Source organism: Cydia pomonella, chromosome 18 (assembly GCF_033807575.1).
Source record: "Cydia pomonella isolate Wapato2018A chromosome 18, ilCydPomo1, whole genome shotgun sequence".
NCBI classification, from domain to species: domain Eukaryota; kingdom Metazoa; phylum Arthropoda; class Insecta; order Lepidoptera; family Tortricidae; genus Cydia; species Cydia pomonella.
The window spans coordinates 10,190,839-10,214,625 of record NC_084720.1 but is presented as its reverse complement, the minus strand read 5'-3'; the positions used below and the strand labels follow the sequence as shown (position 1 = coordinate 10,214,625).

The window sequence follows — 23,787 nt, the reverse complement described above, 5'->3', positions numbered from 1 at the left end:
CCCTCAAACCGGGGGTCGAACCGACTACAAGGCAGTAATGAGGGTGGCCACGACAATTAAGCTGGCGGAATTGGGCCTCGAAGCCGTTAAAGTGAGGAGCACTGCGGCGGGCGCCCGCTTTATTGAAGTCCCCGGAACAGACAGTGGACCCATGGCGGATAACCTAGCTGACAAGCTTCGGAGCCTTGTCGGAGAAGTGGCCGAGGTCCACAAGCCGTTCAAGACGGCCGAAATTCAAGTTCGAGGCTTCGATGAGTCGGAAGCCGTCCAAGCGGCCGTGGCGGAGAAGGGAGGATGTCCACCCGGTCTGATTCGGATGGGCAGGATCCGTATGGCAACCAACCAAACAGGGTCCGTTATTGCAGTCTGCCCAGTAATGGCGGCTAATGCCGTCATCGCTGCTGGCCGGCTATTGGTTGGATGGACATCGGCAAAAGTGGAGGCTCTAAGCCCGCTACCTATGAGGTGCTATAGGTGCATGGGAAAGGGGCATACCCGAACGCTCTTCCTCTGACCAGTAGAGAAGTGGGCTGTGTTACCGATGTGGTAAAAATGGCCACACAACGAGGGAGTGCGAGGCGGACAAACCGTGGTGCGCGCTTTGCCACCACGCCAAATTACCAGCGGGGGGACCGTCGTTCACCCCCTCACGCACAAGAGGAAGGTTGGCTGCAACAATAACTACGGCAGCCAGAGCCGCCAGGAGGCCCCAATGGCGAATGAGCCACAGAACCAAGGCGAGGAACAAAATATGGAACTTTGATGCCAGCACAACCGACAAAGCAAGCATACGAAGTGTTGCAGTGTAACCTTAACCGCCATGCTAGAGCTCAGGACCTTCTGATGCACCACGTGGCGGAGTGGGGCATTAGCGTAGCGGCGGTGGCAGAACCATATTTTGTTTCTCCGCAGTCTAACTGGGTTGGGGCAACGGATGGATTAGTGGCGATGGTTGTTCCACCGCTGGGCAACCATCCTCCTCTCACCAAAATTGAGAGTGACCCTGGGTACGCAGCGGCCGAATGGGGAGACATAGTACTGGTAGCTGTGTACTTCTCCCCCAACAGTCCGCTGTTCGAATTCGACCAGTATCTTGTCAGGCTTGGGGGGGTGGTTGGGAGAGCGGCACCGTCGCCAGTGATAGTTCCAAGGGACCTCAACGCCAAATACAGAGCGTGGGCGTCTCCTGTAACGAACTCGAAGGGGGAAGCCCTCTGGAAGTGGATAGTGCAGACTGGACTCGAGGTCTTGAACCAAGGCACCGAATTTACTTGTGTGCGTCAGCAGGGGGGGGGAGTCCATAGTGGACATCACGTTAGCTACCCCTACCGCCGCGACGCGAACGACGGATTGGCGAGTCCTGGGGGACACGGTGACCCTCTCTGACTACAACTACATTCGGATGAGGATCACCAAGTTGCTTCCATCCACGGCGTCCGACCACGGGGGGTCAAGAGGTCGGCAACGTTTTCCCAGATGGAGACTCGCCATCCTGGATCGGGAGATGGCTGATGAGGCAGCTAAGGTGGAGGTGTGGCGGCCCCCCACCGGATCGGGCCCAGGACGTAGAGGAGAGGGCAATGCTCTTCCGTGCATCTCTCACGTCAGTGTGCGACGCGGCCATGCGCAGGGCGGGACGGCCCCCTACTAAAACACGGGTGTACTGGTGGACGGAGGAGGTTGCCGTCCTCCGTCGCGTCTGCAATAGTGCGCGTCGAGCGTATACCCGGTGCAGGCGGCGACGAAGACACACTGAGGAGGAGGAGCTCTTGTACAGGGCCCTCAAACAAGCCAAGGAGGCTCTTTGCACAGCAATAGCCAGAGTCAGCACATGAGGAGTTCCTGGCTACACTGGATCGGGATCCATGGGGGCGACCATACAAAGTTGTTCGCAACAAGCTATGCCATGCTCCTGGCATAGATTCCCTGGAACCAGGACTCCTTAATACAATAGTGCCTATTCCCACCGGCATGCACCGTATTTCGTTCCGCCCCACATGGCGACCCCACTGGATGAGCCAATGGAGCCGATTGCGGCGCCTCCTATAACGGATGGGGAAATGAGTCGTGCGATCTATCGACTGCGGGGCTCCAAAAAGGCTCCAGGCCCCGACGGCGTACCAGGCCGTATAATGCCTGTGGTTCTAACGCCCCTGGGAGACCGCCTCAAAGACCTCTTTGACGACTGCCTCGGAGCGGGGCGGTTTCCAGGGTGCTGGAAACAGGGGAGACTTTGCTTTCACAGGAAGGACAGCCACCCAGCAGACTCTCCCTCGGGATGGAGGCCAATAGTGCTGCTGGATGAAACCGGGAAAATGCTTAAGCGTATCATCGCTTCCCGGATCATCCAGCACCTGGACAAGACAGGGCCCAATGTGTCTGACCGTCAGTTCGGTTTCCGGGCTGGGCGATTGACAATGGACGCCCTAGGCGCCCTACGGGCTTTTCATGAGTACGCGGAGAGGCGAACGGAAGGAGTGGTGGCGGTGTCTCTCGACATCGCCATTGCGTTTGGTTCCCTCCCGTACTCGGTGATTGTTGAGGCACTCCGCTATCACGGAGTGCCTTACTATCTGAGGCGGATAGTGGAGCACTACCTCACACAAAGAGTAGTGCTCTACGAAGAACAAGGCGGGAGACGGCGTGCGGAGTCCCTCAGGGATCCGTGTTAGGACTCCTCCTATGGAACATTGGGTTTGACTAGGCCATAAGAGGGGTCCTGCTCCCCCGGATGACAGTCATCTGTTATGCAGATGACACGATGGTGGCTGTCCGGGGAGCAGAACTGGAGGAAGCCCTGCGAAGAGCGGCAGTCGCAGCGGACCTGATGGTCTACCGCATAGGGCTACTGGGGCTGAGAGTCGCCCTACTGAAGACGGACGCCATCATCTTTGCACACAGGGGTTGGCAGCCGCCCCCAACAACCGTCATCCCTGTGGGTGGAGAAGTAGTCCCAGGTGAAGGCCCATATTAAATATCTGGGCATACATTGTGGGAGGCCCAAATGCCACGTGCCGCCGCTTGTATGCGGGGGTGTCCCGGAGCATGGCCCTATACGGTCCCCCAATCTAGGCCGACCGGCTCAATGCAGAAAATAGGGCCCGCCTCCGGGCCCCGCAAAGAGTGGTGACCATTCGGGTGGTGAGGGCCTACTGCACGGTGGCATGGGCGGCAGCATGCGCCTTAGTGGGCACAATACCCTGGGAGCTGGATGCCCAGGTGCTCGCGGAAGCGCACAGGGAGTGGGTAAGGCGCAGGGCCTTAAATGAATTCCCCGCTCCAGAAGAGCTAAGAGAGGAGCGCCGCCAAGTGCAAATGAGGATGAGGGACCGGTGGAAGAACGACCTGGAGGACTCCCCCTATGGAGTTCATACTATAGGGGCGCTCCTCCCGTCGTTCGACCAATGGCTGGAGAGGGCGCATGGCAGAATCGGGTTTAGGTTGACGCAGGTAATGACCGGGCATCGATCATTACCTGCATAGAATCAGGAGGGAGGGCAGCACGGTCTGCCATGAGTGCCGGCAAAACGTCCCACTTTGTCGCTTGCCATAAGGATGCCTTGTCAGGTTATTCGTATAAAGATATAATTAAATCTCATTCTTATGCCAAGTGGAAAAGTGGGCTGTTTTGCCGACCAAGGTCACATATTATCAATACACACACTCGTACTAATTACAGAGAGAATTTTGTTGCAATTAGTATCATCACTACACCTTATAAATGCCTCGCCGCGTCTGTCTGTTTGTATGTATGTTCGCGATAAACTCAAAAACCTTTTTATACGGTTTTTACCTATCCATAGAATGTTTGTTAAAGGTTTATCTGTATAATTTATTAAGGTTTTGTGTAACTCGTGAGAAGCCAGGGCGGGTCGCTAGTAGTGTAAGTGTATGAATCATGAGTCTTACCCCCTTATTCATAAACTTGTACTAAAGTTACGATGCCGCTAATCATCGTTTGTCCCTTTCCGACGTATTGGTATGATGGAAAGGGACAAACGATGATTAGCGGCATCGTAATTTTAGTACCCGTTTATAAATAAGGGGGTTAATATATGTACAACAATTTTCTGCGTGATTGATATGAGTGTGAAGTATTTTAGGGGCTCGATAGTAGTTATATCGACATTCATCAGCTGATTTTCATATTTGAGTATGTAATAATTACTAAATTTTTCACATTTATTGTATAATAAGCAAGGCTCGTTACTGTTATGTTCATCGAGTAGAAACTTGTGCTAGCCTTAAATATTATTAATATAAGTGACGTTAATAAGTTAAAGTGACTGTCACACACAAGTCAAAATAAGACAAGAAAGATGAATGATCGATACGGGACTCCGTAATCATGAAAGTTCTCAAAGACGAGTTTCGGTTAATACATTCACGTTTTTCTGTTATCACTTACGAAATTATCTTTGTGACGTCACATACGCCTCTGAGGACGTTATATACTACATAATATAGTATACTATGTTTGGCTTTTTAACTAACTTGTATTACTACTGCGTGTATTTTTGATACGACCATATAATCAAACAGAGTTAGTTTAGGCTTTAATTAACACATTTTCATAGATTTATAAAAAATGGACGGCTTTCTTTTTCCATACAAAATAATTCAGCAAGCATTGTATCACTACATACTTTGTTTCAACTCAAAATATGACGCGACGTTACATCAATTACAAATGACCATGATGTACGAAATACATTCCGCTCGAAAAAAAAAGTTAAGTTCTGGTAGTTAAGACTAAATAAAAATAAAAATAAAACCGGCCAAGAGCATGTCGGGCCATGCTTAGTGTAGGGTTCCGTAGTTACTCTTCCGTCACAATAAGCTAAACTGGAGCTTAAAGTATAGTAAATTGTTAACCAAGGGATGAAACGGTACCTTTCACGCGAGTTAAACAAATAGGCAGCATAATCATTACCTAATTAAAGTCTTTTTACTATGAAGGGGAAACTTTTTGCGATAACTAAAAACAGCTAAACTGATCATGTCCGCTATAGTTTTCATTTAAAGTCTTTCTTAAGCTCTACTTCCACGATTTTTTTCATATTTTTTGGACCTATGGTTCAAAAGTTAGAGGGGGGACACATTTTTTTTCTTTCAGAGCGATTATCTCCGAATATATTCACTTTACCAAAAAATGTTTGTTCAAGGCCCCTATTAGTTTTGAAAGCCCTTTCCAACGATACCCCACACTGTAGGGTTGAAGCAGAAAAAAAAATTCACCCCCACTTTACGTGTAGGGGTACCCTCAAAAAAATTAAATTTTTAGATTTTATTGTACGACTTTGTCGGCTTTATTGATTTATATATCCATGCCGAATTTCAGCTTTCTAGCACTAACGACCACGGAGCAAAGCCTCGGACAGACAGACAAGACAGACAGACAGACAGACAGACAGACAGACGGACATGGCGAAACTATAAGGGCGAAGCTATAGTTGACTACGGAACCCTAAAAACCAGAATGTTTGATGGCACTGCAACCTTAGTATGTCTAGTTTAAATTCATTTTTAGTTAGCTAGTTAGCTATCCTGGCGAGCTAGCTGTCCTGGCGAACTTCGTCCCGCCAAATCAATGAACTAATGACTTTAACAGAACATAAGGTGTTACTTTACCGCACTAGTGCAGTAATTAGCAATTTAAGTTCCTATATCGAAAATTTAAAGTCGCGTCGTCGTTAAATTCGTGTAGATTTAAAACACTCTTTTCGGTCGTTTTTTTAATTTATCACCACACGTTGCGAATTTTCTACCTTTCGCACTTGTATCTTAAATAACTATTACGAAGAATATTTTTTTTTCCATTTATTTTGGTGATTTCTCGTTTTGTAAGTATACATGGTGTTACTTTACTACTGTTTATAGTATAGGTGAAATATAATCAGGGCTCAAGAATCAAGACTGATAGTTAACATATAATTCTGCAAGCGACGTCCGTCCGCTACAGAACCCTACACTGCGCATGATCCGACATGCTCTTGGCCAGTTTTTAGGGTTCCGTAGCCAAATGGCAAAAAACGGAACCCTTATAGATTCGTCATGTCCGTCTGTCTGTCTGTTTAAGTCACAGCCACTTTTTTCCGAAACTATAAGAGCTATACGGATCAAACTTGGTAAGTAGATGTATTCTATGAACCGCATTAAGATTTTCACAAAAAAAAAAAAAACTATAAATTTTGGGGGTTCCCCAAACTTAGAACTGAAATACAAAAAACCATTTTTCATCTAACCCATACGTGTGAGATATTGAGGTTTCTAATAATAATTATCATTTTTTTTCTAAACTGAATAGTTTGCGCGAGAGACACTTCCAAAGTGGTAAAATGTGTTCCCCCCCCCGTAACTTCTAAAATAAGAGAATGATAAAGCTAAAAAAAATATATGATATACATTACCATGCAAACTTCCACCGAAAATTGGTTTGAACGAGATCTAGTAAGTAGTTTCTTTAATACGTCATAAATGGTACGGAACCCTTCATGGGTGAGTCCGACTCGGACTTGCCCGCTTTTTTAACTACAAATCGCAGAGTGAGATTTCGTCACGTAGTGTCGCATAACATCGCTGTCGTCGCTCAACTGGGACAACGGGCAAAGCAAATTGTGTCACTGAAATTAACGTCGTTTTATGTGCCTAAATTTGACTGCGGTGGTATTACAAAATGCCGCCAAATTGCTTTATTTACGGTCAATAAAGTAGATGTCTCACTCTGTTCGTGTTTTTATGATCTTATACAGGTAACTTGAACATTGTTTGACGCGTTGAATGTTGTTTGACGTCATTTCGTACTACCGGGAATTTTGCTACGCTTACCAATTTGCGTAGGTGAGGGGAACTTTTGAATATTAAATGCTGAAGAAAATTATACCGTGGGCTCTAAAATACGAGTAAATGTAAGCATTTGAAATAAAATGGTATACAATAAGCATACCAGATAAACAAGGGTAATACTGAATGTTTCTATAAAGAGCCACTGAGATTGAAAGATCACGCACATTGCATTGCATTGCGCAAATGTTATAATTTCGGGCGGCAACACCAATTTTGACATTTCTGGCAGCAGTGCAGTAATATAGCGCTGCAATATTGAACTCGGATTGGTCCCATTTTAATTTGGTTATGATCTGGTGATGGGATCCATGAGGAATTGAGGGAACTCCTTATTTTTTAAAGGCACTTGTATGGTTATTTCGGTGTTTTCTTAAGCAAATTGAGCATTTTCTCTCAAAACCCATCAATTTGATGAGATTTGATGATAATGATTTTTTGATGACAATGATGATGATTATTTTAATGTAGTGTGTTCACCGATTACTCCGACACGCGTGGTCCAATTTGAGTAATTCTTTTTTTGTTTGAAAGGAATTACATCCAAATTGGTGCCATAATATTTTTGGTTCTGTTTTGACGATGGAATCCATGAGTAATTGAGGGAACTCCTCAAATTTTAAAGGCACATGTATGGTGATTGGAATGTAGATATTCTTAAAAGCAAGTCAAGCATTTCCTCTCGAAAAATACCAATTTCATGTAGTGCAACTGTAGCCTTACCACGAGTTTGACTATACATATTAGCTGACGTGTTCGAACTTACTTTTTATACATCTCGCTCGCACTAATAGGATGCCAGTACGAGCGAGATGCATAGAATGTAAGTTACGCTAGCGATTTATTATTTTATTATTATTTATTTATTCATTAACAATATTACAATTGTGTCTGAATATTGACTATATCTAATACTTTATCTATAGGTAACATGCGTCAATTCTACTTTCGTAAAAGATTAATTACTACTACGGGCGATATGTGGAACTTACCTCTTATAATTGGGTGTATTATGATTTATGATTTTTGATGTAGGTGAGGGGTAGGTGTAAGAGGTGTGTGAGGTAGACGGTGGTGGTGAAGATAGACGGGGGTCTGAGGTTGGGGGTTGAGGGTTTAGGGCTTGACGAGTGATGTTTTGAGAGGTTAGGGGGTTGAGGGGGCGGTGAGTTGATGGGTGGGGGACTGAGGGGCTGAGAGTTGAGGAATCAGGGGGTAGAAGATGAGTGGAAGTTGAGGAATTGGAGGTTAGTAGGGGAATATGGCAGTTAAAGGTTTGGTGGTTCAAGGTCAAGGGTTTCAGTGATCAGGGGTTGATGTTTTGTGAGGTTGAGTGATCGGAGGGTTGAGGGATTGGGTCAGTGGCGGGGCGGAGGCTATATTGAGGGTAATGGCAGTGGCAAAAATAATTTCCCAGACGGACTGGAGGAAAATCCTGATCATTTATTAAAAAATGATTGTGTTTTTCATTTATGCGTCATGCGTCACTCTTAAGCTCTTAACAATGCCTTAAAACTAAAAATGGAAAAATAAAAACTTTTTACAAAAAAAGTAAACCAGATTCAAAAAGGATCTAATAAAATATTATCCTTTTTTAAGCATATGCGTTACCAACTGACATGTTTGAAGTTGGTGCCAAGTCAAATAGTAACAGTACCGGTCAAAAGTGATCAGCTTAATGTCTATAAATCACATTACAACTGTAGTTATACGTAATATAAAATAAACGTGGAATAAATTCTGTCTCTTTGTTACCTTTTCACGGCTAAACATCTGAATCGATTTAAGTGAAATTTGGCATGAAGGTAAAAAGTATAAGCCCTGAAGACGGTCCTTGAATTGTTTTACATTTTGAAATGAAGTTCTCTGGATAAGGGTCTGGAAATAACTCAGTCTCAATTTCACACTTGCGTGCTATGAACAGTTCGAAAATAGGTCTTTAAAAATTACGACGGCAAATCTACGCATTGGATTTATAATAATACGAGTATACCGAAAATCATGGTACGGACTGCACTCAGAAGGTTCGATTGTGTATTCTTAAGTACCTACCTACAGAAAGTATGTTATGTTCATTGCGGTCGTAGTAATCAATCAATCGTAGTAGGCAATCCAAAGTATTGTACTTATAAATAAATAAATAAATAAAAATAAATATAATAGGACATTATTATGCAGAGACTGTGTGGCAGTACCAATAGCATCCTGAAAACGTTGGCAGGTAAGATAGATGCACCACTGCTCATGCACTGGAATGGACTGCATGTGGCAGCCACAGATGCTGAGAAGTGGTGCATCTAGATTGCCTAGTTATATTTTTTTTTTATATTTATTTTTTTGTACTTGTAGATATATTATTAGATTTATTATTATTATTTTGTATGTCACTAACCTTAATTAATTTTAAGATTTGTTGTAAATACTAACAATTATGGATCTATTGTGGATTCGAATTAAATAAATAATTGAAATTGAATTACACAAATTGACTAAGTCCCAAAGTAAGCTCAATAAGGCTTGTGTTATAGGTACCTTGACAACGATGATATGTTTAACATATAATTCTAAATATTAAAATACATATAAAACACCCATGACTCTGAAACAAATATCCGTGTTCATCACACACATATATGCTCTTTTCCAGGATTTGAACCCCGGACCATCAGCTTCATAGGCAGGGTCACTACCCACTAGGCCAGACCGGTCGTCAAATGAACTTATAAAGCCGCATCTATATCGAATCGCCCCAAAATTATGGTATGCTTCTAAATTTGGCTTAGCACTGACTTCAAACATATCAGTTGGTAACGCATATACTTAAAAAAGGATAATATTTTACTTTCTCCTTTTTAAGTCGGTTTACTTTTTTTGTAAAAAGTTTTTATAGATTTATGCTTATGTTTGATTATGGAATACACATATTAAAATATGGTTCAATCAAGATTTCAGCAATACCTTAATAACTAGTGTCACTAGTTCGAAACTCCTTGTAGCAATATTACGAGTCAAATATTTGGGTACCTAATGTTCAAGTTTACTTGACAAATCTAATTGAAATTATACGCTGAATCGGGTTGTTCAAATAATTAATGTTTTTAACAAGATGGTAATTTTTTGTAGCATCCGACCATAATCGATATATTTTTTTCTAAAATAGGCTCCCATTTTAGAATCCGTTTACAGGAGACTGCCAAGTGATTAAGTGTAAACCCCTTCTAGGAAACAGTGATTAAAATTCATATTTTTTAACTTAATTGACGTCTAAAAATAAGTTGATTTTTTAATGGTGTTGAAAGTTAAAATAAAGATTTATTTGCCGATAAGTTTTAAAGACGGTAGTAAAAATAATCCACTGTCAATTATGAATTATGATTTCTACCTGAGAAGAGAAAATTTATTCAAGCATTTACCACACACATGAACAATATGGAAGTATTTCGGGAAAATAGTTTAAATCATCGCTAAAACATTAATTATATTCGTTTATAGTAGTCCAGCACACTACGCAACATCAGGCTATTAATGCATATAACAAACTTCCAGTTCACCTAAAAATGATCACATCACACGCGGAATTTAAGATTAAGTTAAGGACTTTGCTGTTAGAAGGCTGTTTTCATAGTATTAATAAAATATTTCAAGGACCTATTTCATAAACCTACATACGTACTACGTACATGCCATGAATTCTTGACTTGTTTTCCTAGTATATATATATATATATATATATATATACATATTTTTTTTTTAAATTTAATATCCTGATCCTGAATTATTACCTAACCTTTTGACATTTTAGTGATGTTTGTATTATTTTTTATTTTTGTGTATGTTCCTAATGTATTGTATGACCTAATTAATGTAAGTTAGCATGTAAAAATACTCAAACACTACTGTATTGTTAATGAAATAAAGAATTGTTTATTATTTTACATAATATCCGCATTTCAGCCGTGCCGTGCAATCCCTAAACCACTATATCTGCAAAAACTCGTTTTCGAGATAAACGTGGTACCTACGAGTATTTTTGGTGACAATAAAGATAAAGATAGTTTATTTTCTAAGTAGGCATATTACAATGTGATTATGAATGTCAAATAAAGCTACGCCGTCTCTAACTCTACACCACTGCTCGAGAAGATTTAAATCCCTCCTCAATGGCAGGACGGTATCCCAATATGGAACCGGCAAGAAACTCGGCGGGACACATCTTGTCAAAACATTTTACAATTTAATTTACTATAGAAATGATGAAATAAAATACCATATATATTATTGTATTTTTCTTTATAAAAATAATCTTTGTGCAATAGTTACCTATCTGTTTTTACTTCGAATAATTGCACCAAAGCGTGCGGGGCTTGTAGACACTTATTTGCCAGTTCATTGAAGTAAGCTACCAACACGTTTTCCAAGAAAGACTGTGCGTTTTTGATGATTTTCCATTTAATAAAAGTTTCATATGCCGCCAATTATTTTTCACCCGATTTTGATGGTAAAAGGCTATCGTTCTTGGCTCTTGCCTTTATTAGTATTACTGGCAGCGTCAATTTTATGTGTTCAAGCATTGAAAATGACATTTTCGTCAATATATAAACTAAAAACATGCAAAACTATTCCAATTTTATGACAAATACGGAAAATGGCGGGCGCGTTATTTTTTTTACGCATGATTCCAATGCGCGCGCTAGGCAAAGGCAAGAACGAAATCGACAAACAGTCAATTAAAAAAATGTAAAAAAGCTAATATTTTCGTATTTTCTATTCGACGAATGGAGATCAAATCGATAACATATTATGTTTATTAATTAATGTAATTTACGAGATAATTTAATCTATAAATTATGTTTGGTGTGATAAAACCTCTTTGAACTAACATTTGAAACCTCATAGTTGGTTAAAAAAATATATTACTCGACCAAATTAAGAAGGCTCCATTTCCATGTATATTATTAGTTTCCGTTACCTTCTTAACTCAGTCGGCACGGCAACAAAAGCACGAGTGTTATAATATACTGATAAAGCACGCGTGTTTAATATTTAGCGTGTTTTACCACCCGACCAGGCCAGCCAGGCTGGTCTAAGCTGGTGGACTCTAAGATGAAGCCGTGTGCTTAACGTGGGCCATTGAGATTATAAAACCTACATTATGAGCCAAAAATCGGTGGATAAAAACGTTTTGAGCAAGTGTGTTGAAAACATTGTTGGATTGATTTCTAGTGGTATAAAATAGACTTTTCATTGAGAAATTAATTACAAAAACTATAGGTACATTTATAGGCAATACAATACAAATATTTTATCTTGTTTCAGAGACATGATGCTGCTTTACACAGAATATAGAAGGCATTAATTAATGGAACATAAAATAAGTAAATTAACTTAGTAAAATCTTTTGATGGAAAGGTTTTAAGTTAATAACAATGTCGAACAAAACGCAAATAGTTTTGGAGAAAATTTTCCAAGATATTCTCGCAGCGTCGGGAGATTCCTCAGAGACCATCAACCAATCACAGATAATTTCGGTGCTTCGAAAGCAAGCTGGGAATGAAGACTTGGAGTCGCTGATGTTCAAGGTGATGAGAGATGCCCAGAGTCGTCTCAATCTGAGCTTGAAGCCGGAAACCTGCGGGTACTGTGCAGGGGGCTTCAGAGAGGTCATTGAGGCGTACAATGGCATTCACGGATACGTCAGTTTACTGGTAAGTTCCCTTGTGTATAGGTACCATCACGATCCGCGATTTTTATGCCTTACTAAATTCTGTCTGATTTTGAAATTGTTTTTTATAGCTAAATTCGTTTTCCAATGCTTGCGCTATGGAATTTTCAACTTAGCTAGAACCCTAAATGGCTCAACAATCACGGAGCGTGATTGTATATATACGAGTACCTATTGCAAAAAATCTTAACCTGATCACTGCTAAGTTGTACTTGTAGCTCGTAGGTGCTACATCGTAGCTGATGGCATGATTCTCCCATATGTTGAATCTTGAGGCGTATTTGACAATGTTACTCTTAAATATGTGCGATGCTACTTGTACAGTGGGGAAACTCATTGGGAAACTACAGTGGGGAAATTACATGGTTAATATAAATTTATATCTGAAAAATTAAGTGACGATTGAAAGATGCGATCTGGCATATTATTCTTAAGCATAAATATACCTAATGACATAAATTAACATTGCAAAATAATTTAAAAAGTAGCTGCACGTTTGTGTGTTACCGTTAATCTCAAAAAAGGTTTGGCCTATTTAATTGCGTTTTGAGGACTAGCGATTGTTCTTGAATAGATTTTAATTCAATAGATGGCGCTTTTATAATTTTGTTAGACGTTTTTCAATTTTGATTTAGGTTTTTAAAATGGTTAGCTTATAATAAGATAAAAAAGTGTAGAAACATAGATAACCGAAGGAAATAGACATTGAAAAAATATTACAAAACAAGACTACAAAAATAAACAAAAAAATGTTTAACAAAAATTATGTAAGGTTATTTCATTTTATTCCAATGTTGGCTTTTATGTATAGGGTTGTTGCATAATTATTTTCCCACTTTGAAATAAAACTTTTTTTTTGTAATATTTATTTATTGAAACAATCAATCGACAAAATAATCACCATTATTATCTAGAACATGAACCATCTGCTAGGCAAAATTTTAATACCCTTGGCCCAAAATGAAAGTGGCTGAGATGCAAAGAAGTTGGCAAGGTAATGTTTTAGGTCACCAGAATTTTCATTTTTTTTTACGAAGATGATGTTTCAAAGCTCGAAAAAGATAATAGTCGGAAGGTGCTAGATCAGGGCTATGGCTAAGGTGGGTGAGGTATTGTTGTCCAACCGAGCTTCTCTAGAAATTTACAGGTTATTTTCGCCGTATGTGGTCGTGCATTATCATGAAGTAATGATACTTCAAGACGTTTTGGCCTTTTTTCTCTAACAGCGTTCGTCAATTTTTGTAGTTGATTCACGTAGGCTTCGGCATTGATAGTCTGATGGTCCTCCAGTAACTCCCACAGCAACATTCCTTGCGAATCCCAGAAAACTGACAGGAGAAGTTTCTGGCCATGCGGACTGCTTTTCGGCTGTATTGGTGGCCGTTTATCGAAAGGCATCCAAGAGGTTTTTCGTGTAACGTTCTCGTACAAGACCCAGGACTTTTTGGGGGCGCAGCAGCAGACTTTCACAAATGTTGACACGTAATGGACGTTGAGCATCGGTCAAAGCATGAGGCGTCCATCTTGACAAAACTTTACAGTAACCCATCGACTGCAGATGGCGATCTATGGTAATGTAGTGATAGTTCAGAGTTTTCTCTAAATCCCTGGTGGTGGAATCGCGCCGCAATGCTTCTTCGTCAAAAGTGACGGGGCGACCAGTATGAAGAATGTCTTTTAGACTTGTGTCTCCTTCATTAAAGCGTTGGAACGAATTTCGTACTGTGCGATCGGTAGTAGTGTTTGAGCCAAAAGCAGTGTTAATCTTATTTGCAGTTTCCCTCGAACTGGTTCCCAAATTGTGTTCATATAAGTAAATGTGCTAGCTCGAAGATGTTGTTGGTCCATTTTTTCGAATTTAACTAAATCTCTGTAACAAGCCCACTCTTATATACCCTACGTGAAAGATTCGAGAACATTCTACTACATACTAGATTTATTCTAGAATATTCCCGAGACTACTAAAAATATCAAGAAAATTTAGAAGGGGCAAAAAAATTATGCAACAACCCAATAATTATATCAAACATTACACAGACATTAATGTTGTATCTAAATGTGTGTTAATATTTCAGTATAAATATTTAAAGTACCTATGTACTTACATTAAAGCAGCTTAAATAAGATCCACATGTATCTAATTTACTCACGTCACCTCACGTTCCGTTTACTTTGATGTGAAAACATAGTAATTACATCCCACACATTACATTTTCTAACCGGGACAGGGTGAATTAACGGTACTTAATAATAATTCCAAAATTGTGCGTCTTAAGGCTGATTATGAATGTGTGAGTTGGTTAATAATCTAAGAATGCTGCGAAAGCCGTGTTTGGAGCCTGATTCTGATTTTGATGAGAATTATAAACAGAAAATTACGTATGGGCAAATGCCATTACATACCTACATACATACCAAATTTGATCTAATGCTAATCTTTTCTGAGCAACTGAATTGTTATTTATTATCTATGTGGAAACTGTATTGGCTAATCTATATATGTAAACGTAAAAGTCCTGACTGACTACCCAGCCCAAACCGGACCTAGAAAGCTGACTATTTCAAAATAAGTAGTTTTTATAACGTTTGTATCCACTAAGAAGGGGTTTTTTCAAAATTCATCCCCTAAGGGGATTAAAAAGGGGATGAAAGTTTTATTTTAAGCTAGGAATTCGAAACTTCGTAAAAAAACATATTATTAAAATACAATAAAACAGATTTCAGTGTTTTTGCAAATTCATCCCCTAAGGTGGTGAAAAAGGGGTTTAAAGTTTGGATGGAGATCAAAAATTTTTGAGTGCGGGACTTGAAACTCTGTACATGGGCATATTATTAAAATTCAAGAAACGTAATTCCAGCGTTTTTAAAAATTCATCCCCTAACAGGCTTAAAAAGGGGTTGAAAGTTGGAATACATTACAAATTCTTTGAAACTTCTTATAAAGGCATAATATAAGATAACAAAATAACATTAACTGAATGTTGTTAAAATATATTAACCCCTAAGGGGGTTAAAAGGGGATGAAAGTTTATCTTGGGGTTAAAATTTTATAATAAGTATCCTTACTTATTATAAAATTTTGAAACTTCATAAAAAGGTAATATAATAAAAGGTATAAAAAACTTATTTCAGCGTTTTTTTATTTATCCCCTAAAAGGGTTAAAATGGGGTTGAAAGTTTGTATTAGGTTCAAATTTTATTTTAAGCGAGGAACTTGAAACTTCGTAAAAAGGTATTTTATTAAAAGAGAAGAAATCTATTTGCAATTGCATTGGCCGAGGTTTTTGAGAGGGGTAATGTCTTAAAGGCGACTCCGTTTGGTTAAATGCTCTAAGACTTGAAACAAATGCCAATGTTTGACTTAAATGTCAGATGAACAGTTGTTACCTGTTTAACTAGTATTTTGAGTAATAACCCCTAATTTGAAACTTGCATAAGAACTTTCTTATGAAAGTTTATAGGAATTTTCGAATGTTTTGTAACTTGCACATTAATACTCGTATATTAATTAGCAAATTCTTTTTAGGGTTCCGTAGCCAAATGGCATAAAACGGAACCCTTATAGTTTCGCCATGTCCGTCTGTCTGTCTGTCTGTCTGTCTGTCTGTCTGTCTGTCTGTCTGTCTGTCTGTCTGTCTGTCCGAGGCTTTGCTCCGTGGTCGTTAGTGCTAGAAAGCTGAAATTTGGCATGGATATATAAATCAATAAAGCCGACAAAGTCGTACAATAAAATCTAAAATTTAATTTTTTTTAGGGTACCTGCCCTACACGTAAAGTGGGGGTGAATTTTTTTTTTTCGCTTCAACCCTAGAGTGTGGGGTATCGTTGGAAAGGTCTTTCAAAACTAATAGGGGTTTTCAAGAAACATTTTTTGATAAAGTGAATATATTCGGAGATAATCGCTCCGAAAGAAAAAAAAAATGTGTCCCCCCCCCCTCTAACTTTTGAACCATAGGTCCAAAAAATATGAAAAAAATCGTGGAAGTAGAGCTTAAGAAAAAGATTAAATGAAAACTATAGCGGACATGATCAGTTTAGCTGTTTTTGAGTTATAGCAAAAAGTTTTCCCTTCATAGTAAAAAGACTTACTTTAATTAGGTACTGATTATGCAAATTTGCCTATTTGTTTAACTCGGGTGAAAGGTACCGTGTCATCCCTTGGTTAACAATTTACTATACTTTACGCTCCAGTTTAGCTTATTGTGACGGAAGAGTAACTACGGAACCCTACACTGAGCGTGGCCCGACATGCTCTTGGCCGGTTTTTACATTGTAGTCTTTAAACGCGTTATATAAAACCTACTTGCAAAATCTAAAATAGCGCGGACATTGAAATGATCTGACTGACAGATTTGTTTATGCTGTGCCATTTGCGTAATCTCCGGTTCGATTTTATGTTTTCTTTTAGCGTTAACGGAGAGACACAAAAATGTATTGGCTTTGATAAACTTTACAATCTAAAGACTAACACAAGGATTTTATTATTAAAGATTCTCTACTTGAATGGTGACAAACTAATGTTTAAGCCTACTCAGCAAAGAGTATACTCAGTAAGTATATTAAAAATAAAAACATTTATTCAGCAAATACAATACAGCTTAAAAGCTATAACAGTAGAAATTAAATAGGTAAATAAATAAATATCGGATACAACAAAATTAACTATGATAATGATAAAGTTCAGAAGTCAGTAAGTAAGTAAATATTCTTTACAGTACATATGGTGCTACTTTACCGCACTAGTGCGAAAATTAGCATATTACGTTACTATGTCGAACATTTTAAGGGCCATATGTACTGTAAAACGTTGTACGATACGTGTGCGAATAGGTAATTCGCAACTCGTGTTGATTTAAAACACTCCCTCCGGTCGTGTTTTAATGTATCGCCACTCGTTTAGAATTTTCTATATTTCGCACTTGTATCGTAATTTCCTATATTTCGCACTTGTATCGTAATGTACTATTATTGCACCAACAATTATACATTTTACATACATGTAAAACTACAAATGAATTTTAAAGGAAAATAGAACCAGGTAACAACAGGCGGTCTTATCGCTAAAAAGCGATCTCTTCCAGATAACCTTTAGTCAGTCTGTCAGTCTGAGAGTGGAAGGGCGGCACCATCATCGAACGGGTGCCTCGAATGCACATGCTGGTCGCTCTAATTATTGAAGTTATTATACAAGCTCTCAGCCAGCTCAAAACGCGAGACAAGGATCTGTCCCAGCGAGATGCAAGTGCTTCCCCGAGGTGATTAATAAAGGTAGCTAATTAAGGTGCAAAAACTTCATCCACGGAGGTGACGAGGGGTGTAAAAGTGGCATGACGCAACTCGCAGGCGTTGGCGTATTTGTTTGTTTTTCTGACTCGGCAGATTTCAGGACAGAAACAACGGGGCGTGAGATGTAAGAGGGAGCGTCAGTGTCTACAACACGGATGTCAAATAACGCCTCCCTCTGTGCGACCCACAAGCCGCGGCATGCTAAATCTCCTCGTAGGCCAGTGTCACCTTCAGTGATAATGGGTTCTTTGACTACATTTCCCCATGCTTGTTGGCATAATTCACAAAAGAGGTCCCTTATTTCATTGTGACGTCTCGTGATTAGACCGCCAGTTTTACAACAAAGCGCAATGTTGCAATCGTTATTGCCGCATCCATCACAAGATTTTGGCATTGAGATTGGTTTTCGATGGTAACGTATTGAAAGGGCATCTCGGAATTGATGGATAGCCAATTGGAGGATTTTGTTTTCATTTTGAAGTAAGTATATAATAAGGTAAAGAGCATCGTCTTCAAGCATGCACATCTACATATGCATCCGTATGTGTACTTTCGTCCTACATAATTATTAGATCTACTTGGGCGGTTTACAAGTAAATTTTTTGTTTTATTTCTTGTAACTTATAACAGTTTTTTTGTTTACAAGATACCAAACAAAATATTGACTTATAAACCATTCATGTAGACCTGATATTATGTAGAAAAGTTTTGAAAAATTGAAATCAAAATATTTAAGAATTAATAGTTATTTGTACAACAATAGAGCAAAGTATGATATTTCTTCGAGTGCTTGTTTTGAGTCCCGTGCAAGCGAAAGATTCTATAATAGATTCACGAGCGTAGCGAGTGAATCTAATTTAGAATCTTGAGTGTAGTAAGGGACTCAAAAGCGCACGAGATGTAAATAACTTTGATCTCGTGAAGTACACAAAATTTTTCACGTCAGTCAGCCATCAAAAAATACAACCTGAAAAAATGTAATCCAGACGGACAGATGACTATTTCACTCATGTTTTCTGAAGGTATTCTAACAATTAACTTTAATTACCGCAATAAAACAAAACAAAAGAAATTTCAATAAAATAATACGAAAACAATGAATTAACGAACATCAATTGACAGTTCAATCGACAACTTTTTTTTTGTAAAAAAAAAACTTTGTAAGATACGGTCCGAATTGCGGATACTACTATTTGTCAACTATAGTAGAGATCGTTAAAAGTAGTCAAGTAGAATTATTTACTGCGTAACAATTGCGTAAATTTGTATAAGTTCATTGTTTTGATTGTATAATAAAATACGTAAAATATGGTGTTTTTATTAAATTTTAAACTTTTATTTCATTAATTAATTATTACGAATGAAGACTCGTAGGGTGTTTTGGAACGATGCGGTCTGTCTTATTTCGGGGGTCTATTATAAACCGTCAATATACCGTTGAATTACGTATGCACTTTTTTTGTCTCTTTCTTTTTGCTAATGACGTGAAAGGGATAAAGACAATAGAATCCAAATATTTCGAACTTGTATTAGGCCCCGCACGTTGAAATGACATTCGAATCTAAAGGTCACTTGAATGTTATTTTGTCTCACTCGGTGAGCAAAATGCGATTTTGCTCACTGTTTTTAAGCAGCAAATTACCCTTGTTCGAGCTGCTGACGTGAAAAACATATTTTATAGTCAAGCAAGTATGTTTATTGCTTTCTATTTGGTAGACAATACATTAATAGACTAGGTGTACTAGCAGCTTCTGATTCTATTTGGAATTGTTCTTCTTTTTACCTTTGTTAATCTTTGTGTACAAAGCTGCATTAGTCTCGTCTCCTGGGACTTGTGTCTCAGTCTGATCTAAAACTCTTTCATGTAAGCATAACTAACTAACTTGCCTGGTTTCCAACTGAGCGTTCCTTATTTGACCTTAACATGCAACTGGACTTGAATTCAAGATGTTCCGGAGGTAAAACGTCTGGGCTCTTGCACATTGGGAGAATTCGCGGTTATTTTTCCGTAAACAGTTCGCTTCAGATATTCTTTAAAATAAACACATGAGTAATGAATTATGATGTTGTGATTCGGGCTCTTCTTGTAGCTGATGAATTTCAGACATAAAACGGATGTCTTGTCCACGCATGTAACTCCATAGGTGCACTCTAGTTTGTCTCACTTGGCGGAATCAAATCGCACAAATCTTTGCAGAGTACTGTCATCCCCCATCGGAAAATTTCGTCGTAAAGAATTGTAATTCGTAAAATTTTTGTTTTTAGGCAGTTTATGGAGCTAAAGTCGGCTTAATTGGCAGTCGTCTTTTTTATGCTTCGTGTCTTAGGATACAAAAGAAAAACGGGAGCGAGTAGTGAGATAGAACAATTTTATGTAAATACCTGAACTTAAAATCTTTCGATGCTCCAAAACTATTGTGGATTTTTCTTCAAGGGGCGCCAAAGGCTCTATCTACCTATAAACGAGTAACAGACCTACCAACCAAAAACCCTGGAAAAAATGCTAACCGTCGCCATGAGTTTTTTTTTTTTTTATTATTGGGAAACAAACCGCGAAAAATGATACATATGTTTAAACAAATATAGAATACACACAAGGCATAACAGTTTCCACTTATAGAATAATAACATTCTTTGCTGCTCAAACCAGACTTATACAATTTGGTTTAACTTCTATGAAATTGTAAAGTAGGTTTAGGTAAGATTATTAAACTTTAACAACAGAAAAGAAAGACGCAATACCTTGCTTATACTTAATTTACATGCAGCTCATTATCTTAGAGAATACAAATCATTAGATTTAATATTTACTACTTTTTTTATTATTACTGTTATTTATTTCTTAATGTTCTTAATGTTTTACGCCGCCTTAAACACTAGCGACTGCATCAACTCAACTCAGTCGCTTGCACCAATATCAGTACGAGGGAGATGCTATATGAGTTGATTTAAGCTAGCGAATACGTCAATGTAAAACTCGTGGTAAGGATACAGATTATAGATCCCAGATCTAGAAGATTTAAAAATTAAAAACTTAAGCAATTATAAAAAAAATCAAAATTCAAGTTGGACTCATGAAATGATATCATATGTGTAAAGTATGTGGTTTAATAATTTGATGATAGTTTGTGACTTATATTTATATATCGCTCAACCGCACTTTGAAGTATAGTTCAAACCTCCCACTTGACCATGTCTCAGACTCCTTATACACATATATATCTATAATAAACGGGTAGCTGGCATTTATTAAATGTTCAATTAAATCGTCTATAAACTTAACCTCTTCTTCTTTTTAACTTTTCCTCTGGAGTTGCAGGCGTACATAGGCTACGGAGGCTGCTTACCATCAGGCGGGCCGTATGCTTGTTTGCCACCGACGTAGTATAAAAAACAAAGGGATGTGACACGTACTTACATAGTTATCGCATGTTACTGTTCTATTTATCTTGACTTCTTACTAACATGGAAAGACCGGGAATCTAAAGTAATTAAGTAAGTATATTTGTATGAGCGAGCATTGCGTAGAGTCTTAGTTGTAGGTACTTACATAGATGAATTTATTTTCTCATACATATGAAAGACAGTAGGTGCGAGCGTATAAAAACTACCAATGTTCATTATCGTTTATGTACGTATGACATATACGTACCTACCTAATGATTATAATATACATAACCTTAGATTAAGCAATTTTAGCATGTACTTTAGAATAATATATTATCTCATATATGTATTTGCATATATGTATTACGTGAAAAGGTAATAAATTATCTGATTCTGATTATGATTTCTTATCGATTAACGATATGATTGCATTAAAATTTCATACATGCGATATCCGAATAGTGAACATTGGGATTTTAAGCCGTTTCCGAGACGATTAACCGCGATCATCAAGCAGACGCACGTGACGTATAATCATTGTTTAGGTAAGGTTTGCTTAATTCTACTATTAGCCTCTGCTCGCGACTTCGTCCGCGTACGAGGGTTGTTTGATAAATCAGTAACTTTTTGCAAAAAAAAACTTTTTACCTTTTTTAGTTTTATTTCTCTACATAATCTTCTTTCAACTCCATACACTTCATCCAACGATGTTCCAGTTTTTTCAACCCCTCCAAAAATATTTTTGTCAAACTCTGAAAAATATGCTTCAGTTTCAGCTATGACTTCCTCATTTGATGAAAATCTTTTCCCACCGAGCCATTTCTTCATGTTTAGGAATTAAAAAAAAATCAATCACATGGGGTCAAATCTGGAGAATAAGGTGGGTGGGGCAGTATTTCGTAACGCAATTCTACTAATTTGGCTGTTGCGACTGCTGACGAGTGTGCAGGGGCATTGTCGTGGTGAAAAAGGATTTTCTTCTTTGCCAGATGTGGCCGTTTTTCACAACTTCTGGGCCATTTATTGTTTTACCTTTCTCTAAATAATCTATATAAATAACCCCTTGGCTGTCCCAAAAAACAGTGGCCATTATCTTTCCTGCCGAATTAACGGTTTTCGCTTTCTTTGGGGCCCGTTTGTTAGCAGAAGTCCACTGTTTTGACTGATTTTTCGTCTCTGGCGTATAATGGTGGATCCACGTTTCATCTACCGTCACAAATCGACGTAAAAATTCATTAGGATTACGCTTGAATTTGGTTAAGCATTGCTCGGAAGTTGTTTAACGAAGTCGTTTTTGATCGGCTGTCAGCAAACGCGACACCCATCTTGCGGAAAGCTTTTTCATATTTAAAATATTATGCAAGATATGAAAAACTCGACAGGTGAAATGTGTACAGTCTCAGCTATCTCACAAATCTTCACTCCACGGTCATCCAAAACAATATCGTGAACTTTATTCACGACATCATTCCAGAGCGTTCTGCGTCATTGGTAGTAGTACTTCCAGAACGAAATTCTGTAAACCACTTATGTACCATTCCATGAGAAGGAGCAGATTCCCCATAATTTTTTTTAAACAGTTTTCAGTCTCTTTAATAGTTTTTCCACGTAAAAAGTAATGTTTAATTAATACACGAAATTGGCTTTTCTCCATTTTCCAACAATTTTCCAATCGTATTTGAAATATGCCTCAACAACTTTTTTATTGCCCCGCCTTTAAAAAAAAACTGCCAGCTACCAAGGAGTTCAGAATTGTATTTAAAAAGTTTATATGTTAAAATTATTTTTGTTTTACATAAAGTCACTGACTTCTCAAACCGCCCTCGTAAAAGACGTTAAATTGCCAAACAACCTCTTTCGTTTAAGTTTCCAAATTAAAGTTTAGGTATATGTGGCTTTTTTATGTGATAGTCAGCAAAGGACCCAGGAGGAGCCACGAGTGCGGTGTCGACCCTTGTGTGGCTATCAATCAATCCATTACTTTGCTAAGACCTTTAATAGTATTAGTACTTTTTTTAGGTTTGATTTTAGTCAATAAAATCCACCAGGTGCGTGGTAGTCATTTCAGAATACCTAGCCTACTACCAAGCGTGTACTAAAACTAGTGATTGAGAGCCAGAAGCTATGCCCATAATTCTCAAAAGCCGGACACAGTCGAACGTTCCAGTAAAATTTCCATTGGTTTACAGGTGTGCACCATAGGCGTGATAGCCAACTGCCTCAACGTAGCAGTGCTGACTCGTAAGGACATGGCCGCGGCACCCATCAACCGGCTGCTCAAGTGGCTGGCCGTGGCCGACGTGTTCGTCATGCTGGAGTACGTGCCCTTCTCCGTCTACAGGTACCTGGTGAGTATCCTCTGTTATTAGATCTGCCGTTTAACTTATTGGGAAGAAACTATTGTAAGCAACGGACGGCTTAGATGCATGAAACAGATTTGTATTATGTTAAAATAAGTAAAAATGTACCTAATATATCAGCTACTTGTATTTCCAAAACTCAGCTTTTATCTTATTAGACTAGAACTACTAAAAATTCACGGCGCTAGT

The 23,787-nt window shown here is 38.8% G+C and overlaps 2 protein-coding genes across 5 annotated transcripts in view; both read left to right on the top strand.

Moving 5' to 3' along the window:
• LOC133527597 (G-protein coupled receptor dmsr-1-like) overlaps window positions 1-23,787 on the top strand; it is a 95,069-nt gene that overhangs the window by 45,896 nt on the left and 25,386 nt on the right. For 3 of the 4 annotated variants that reach the window (XM_061864674.1, XM_061864672.1, XM_061864670.1), the window contains exons 2-3: window positions 12,160-12,548; window positions 23,428-23,586. In XM_061864674.1, coding sequence (XP_061720658.1) covers window positions 12,270-12,548; window positions 23,428-23,586 — 438 coding nt within the window. In that variant the 5' untranslated portion in view covers window positions 12,160-12,269. Of the gene's footprint in view, window positions 1-11,929; window positions 12,549-23,427; window positions 23,587-23,787 lie in introns of those variants that run through there. The other variant, XM_061864671.1, reaches the window with a different exon arrangement.
• Window positions 763-1,386, top strand: LOC133527899 (uncharacterized). Its single transcript, XM_061865094.1, has one exon. It carries the CDS (start codon window positions 763-765, stop codon window positions 1,384-1,386), a length of 624 nt encoding a protein of 207 aa, XP_061721078.1.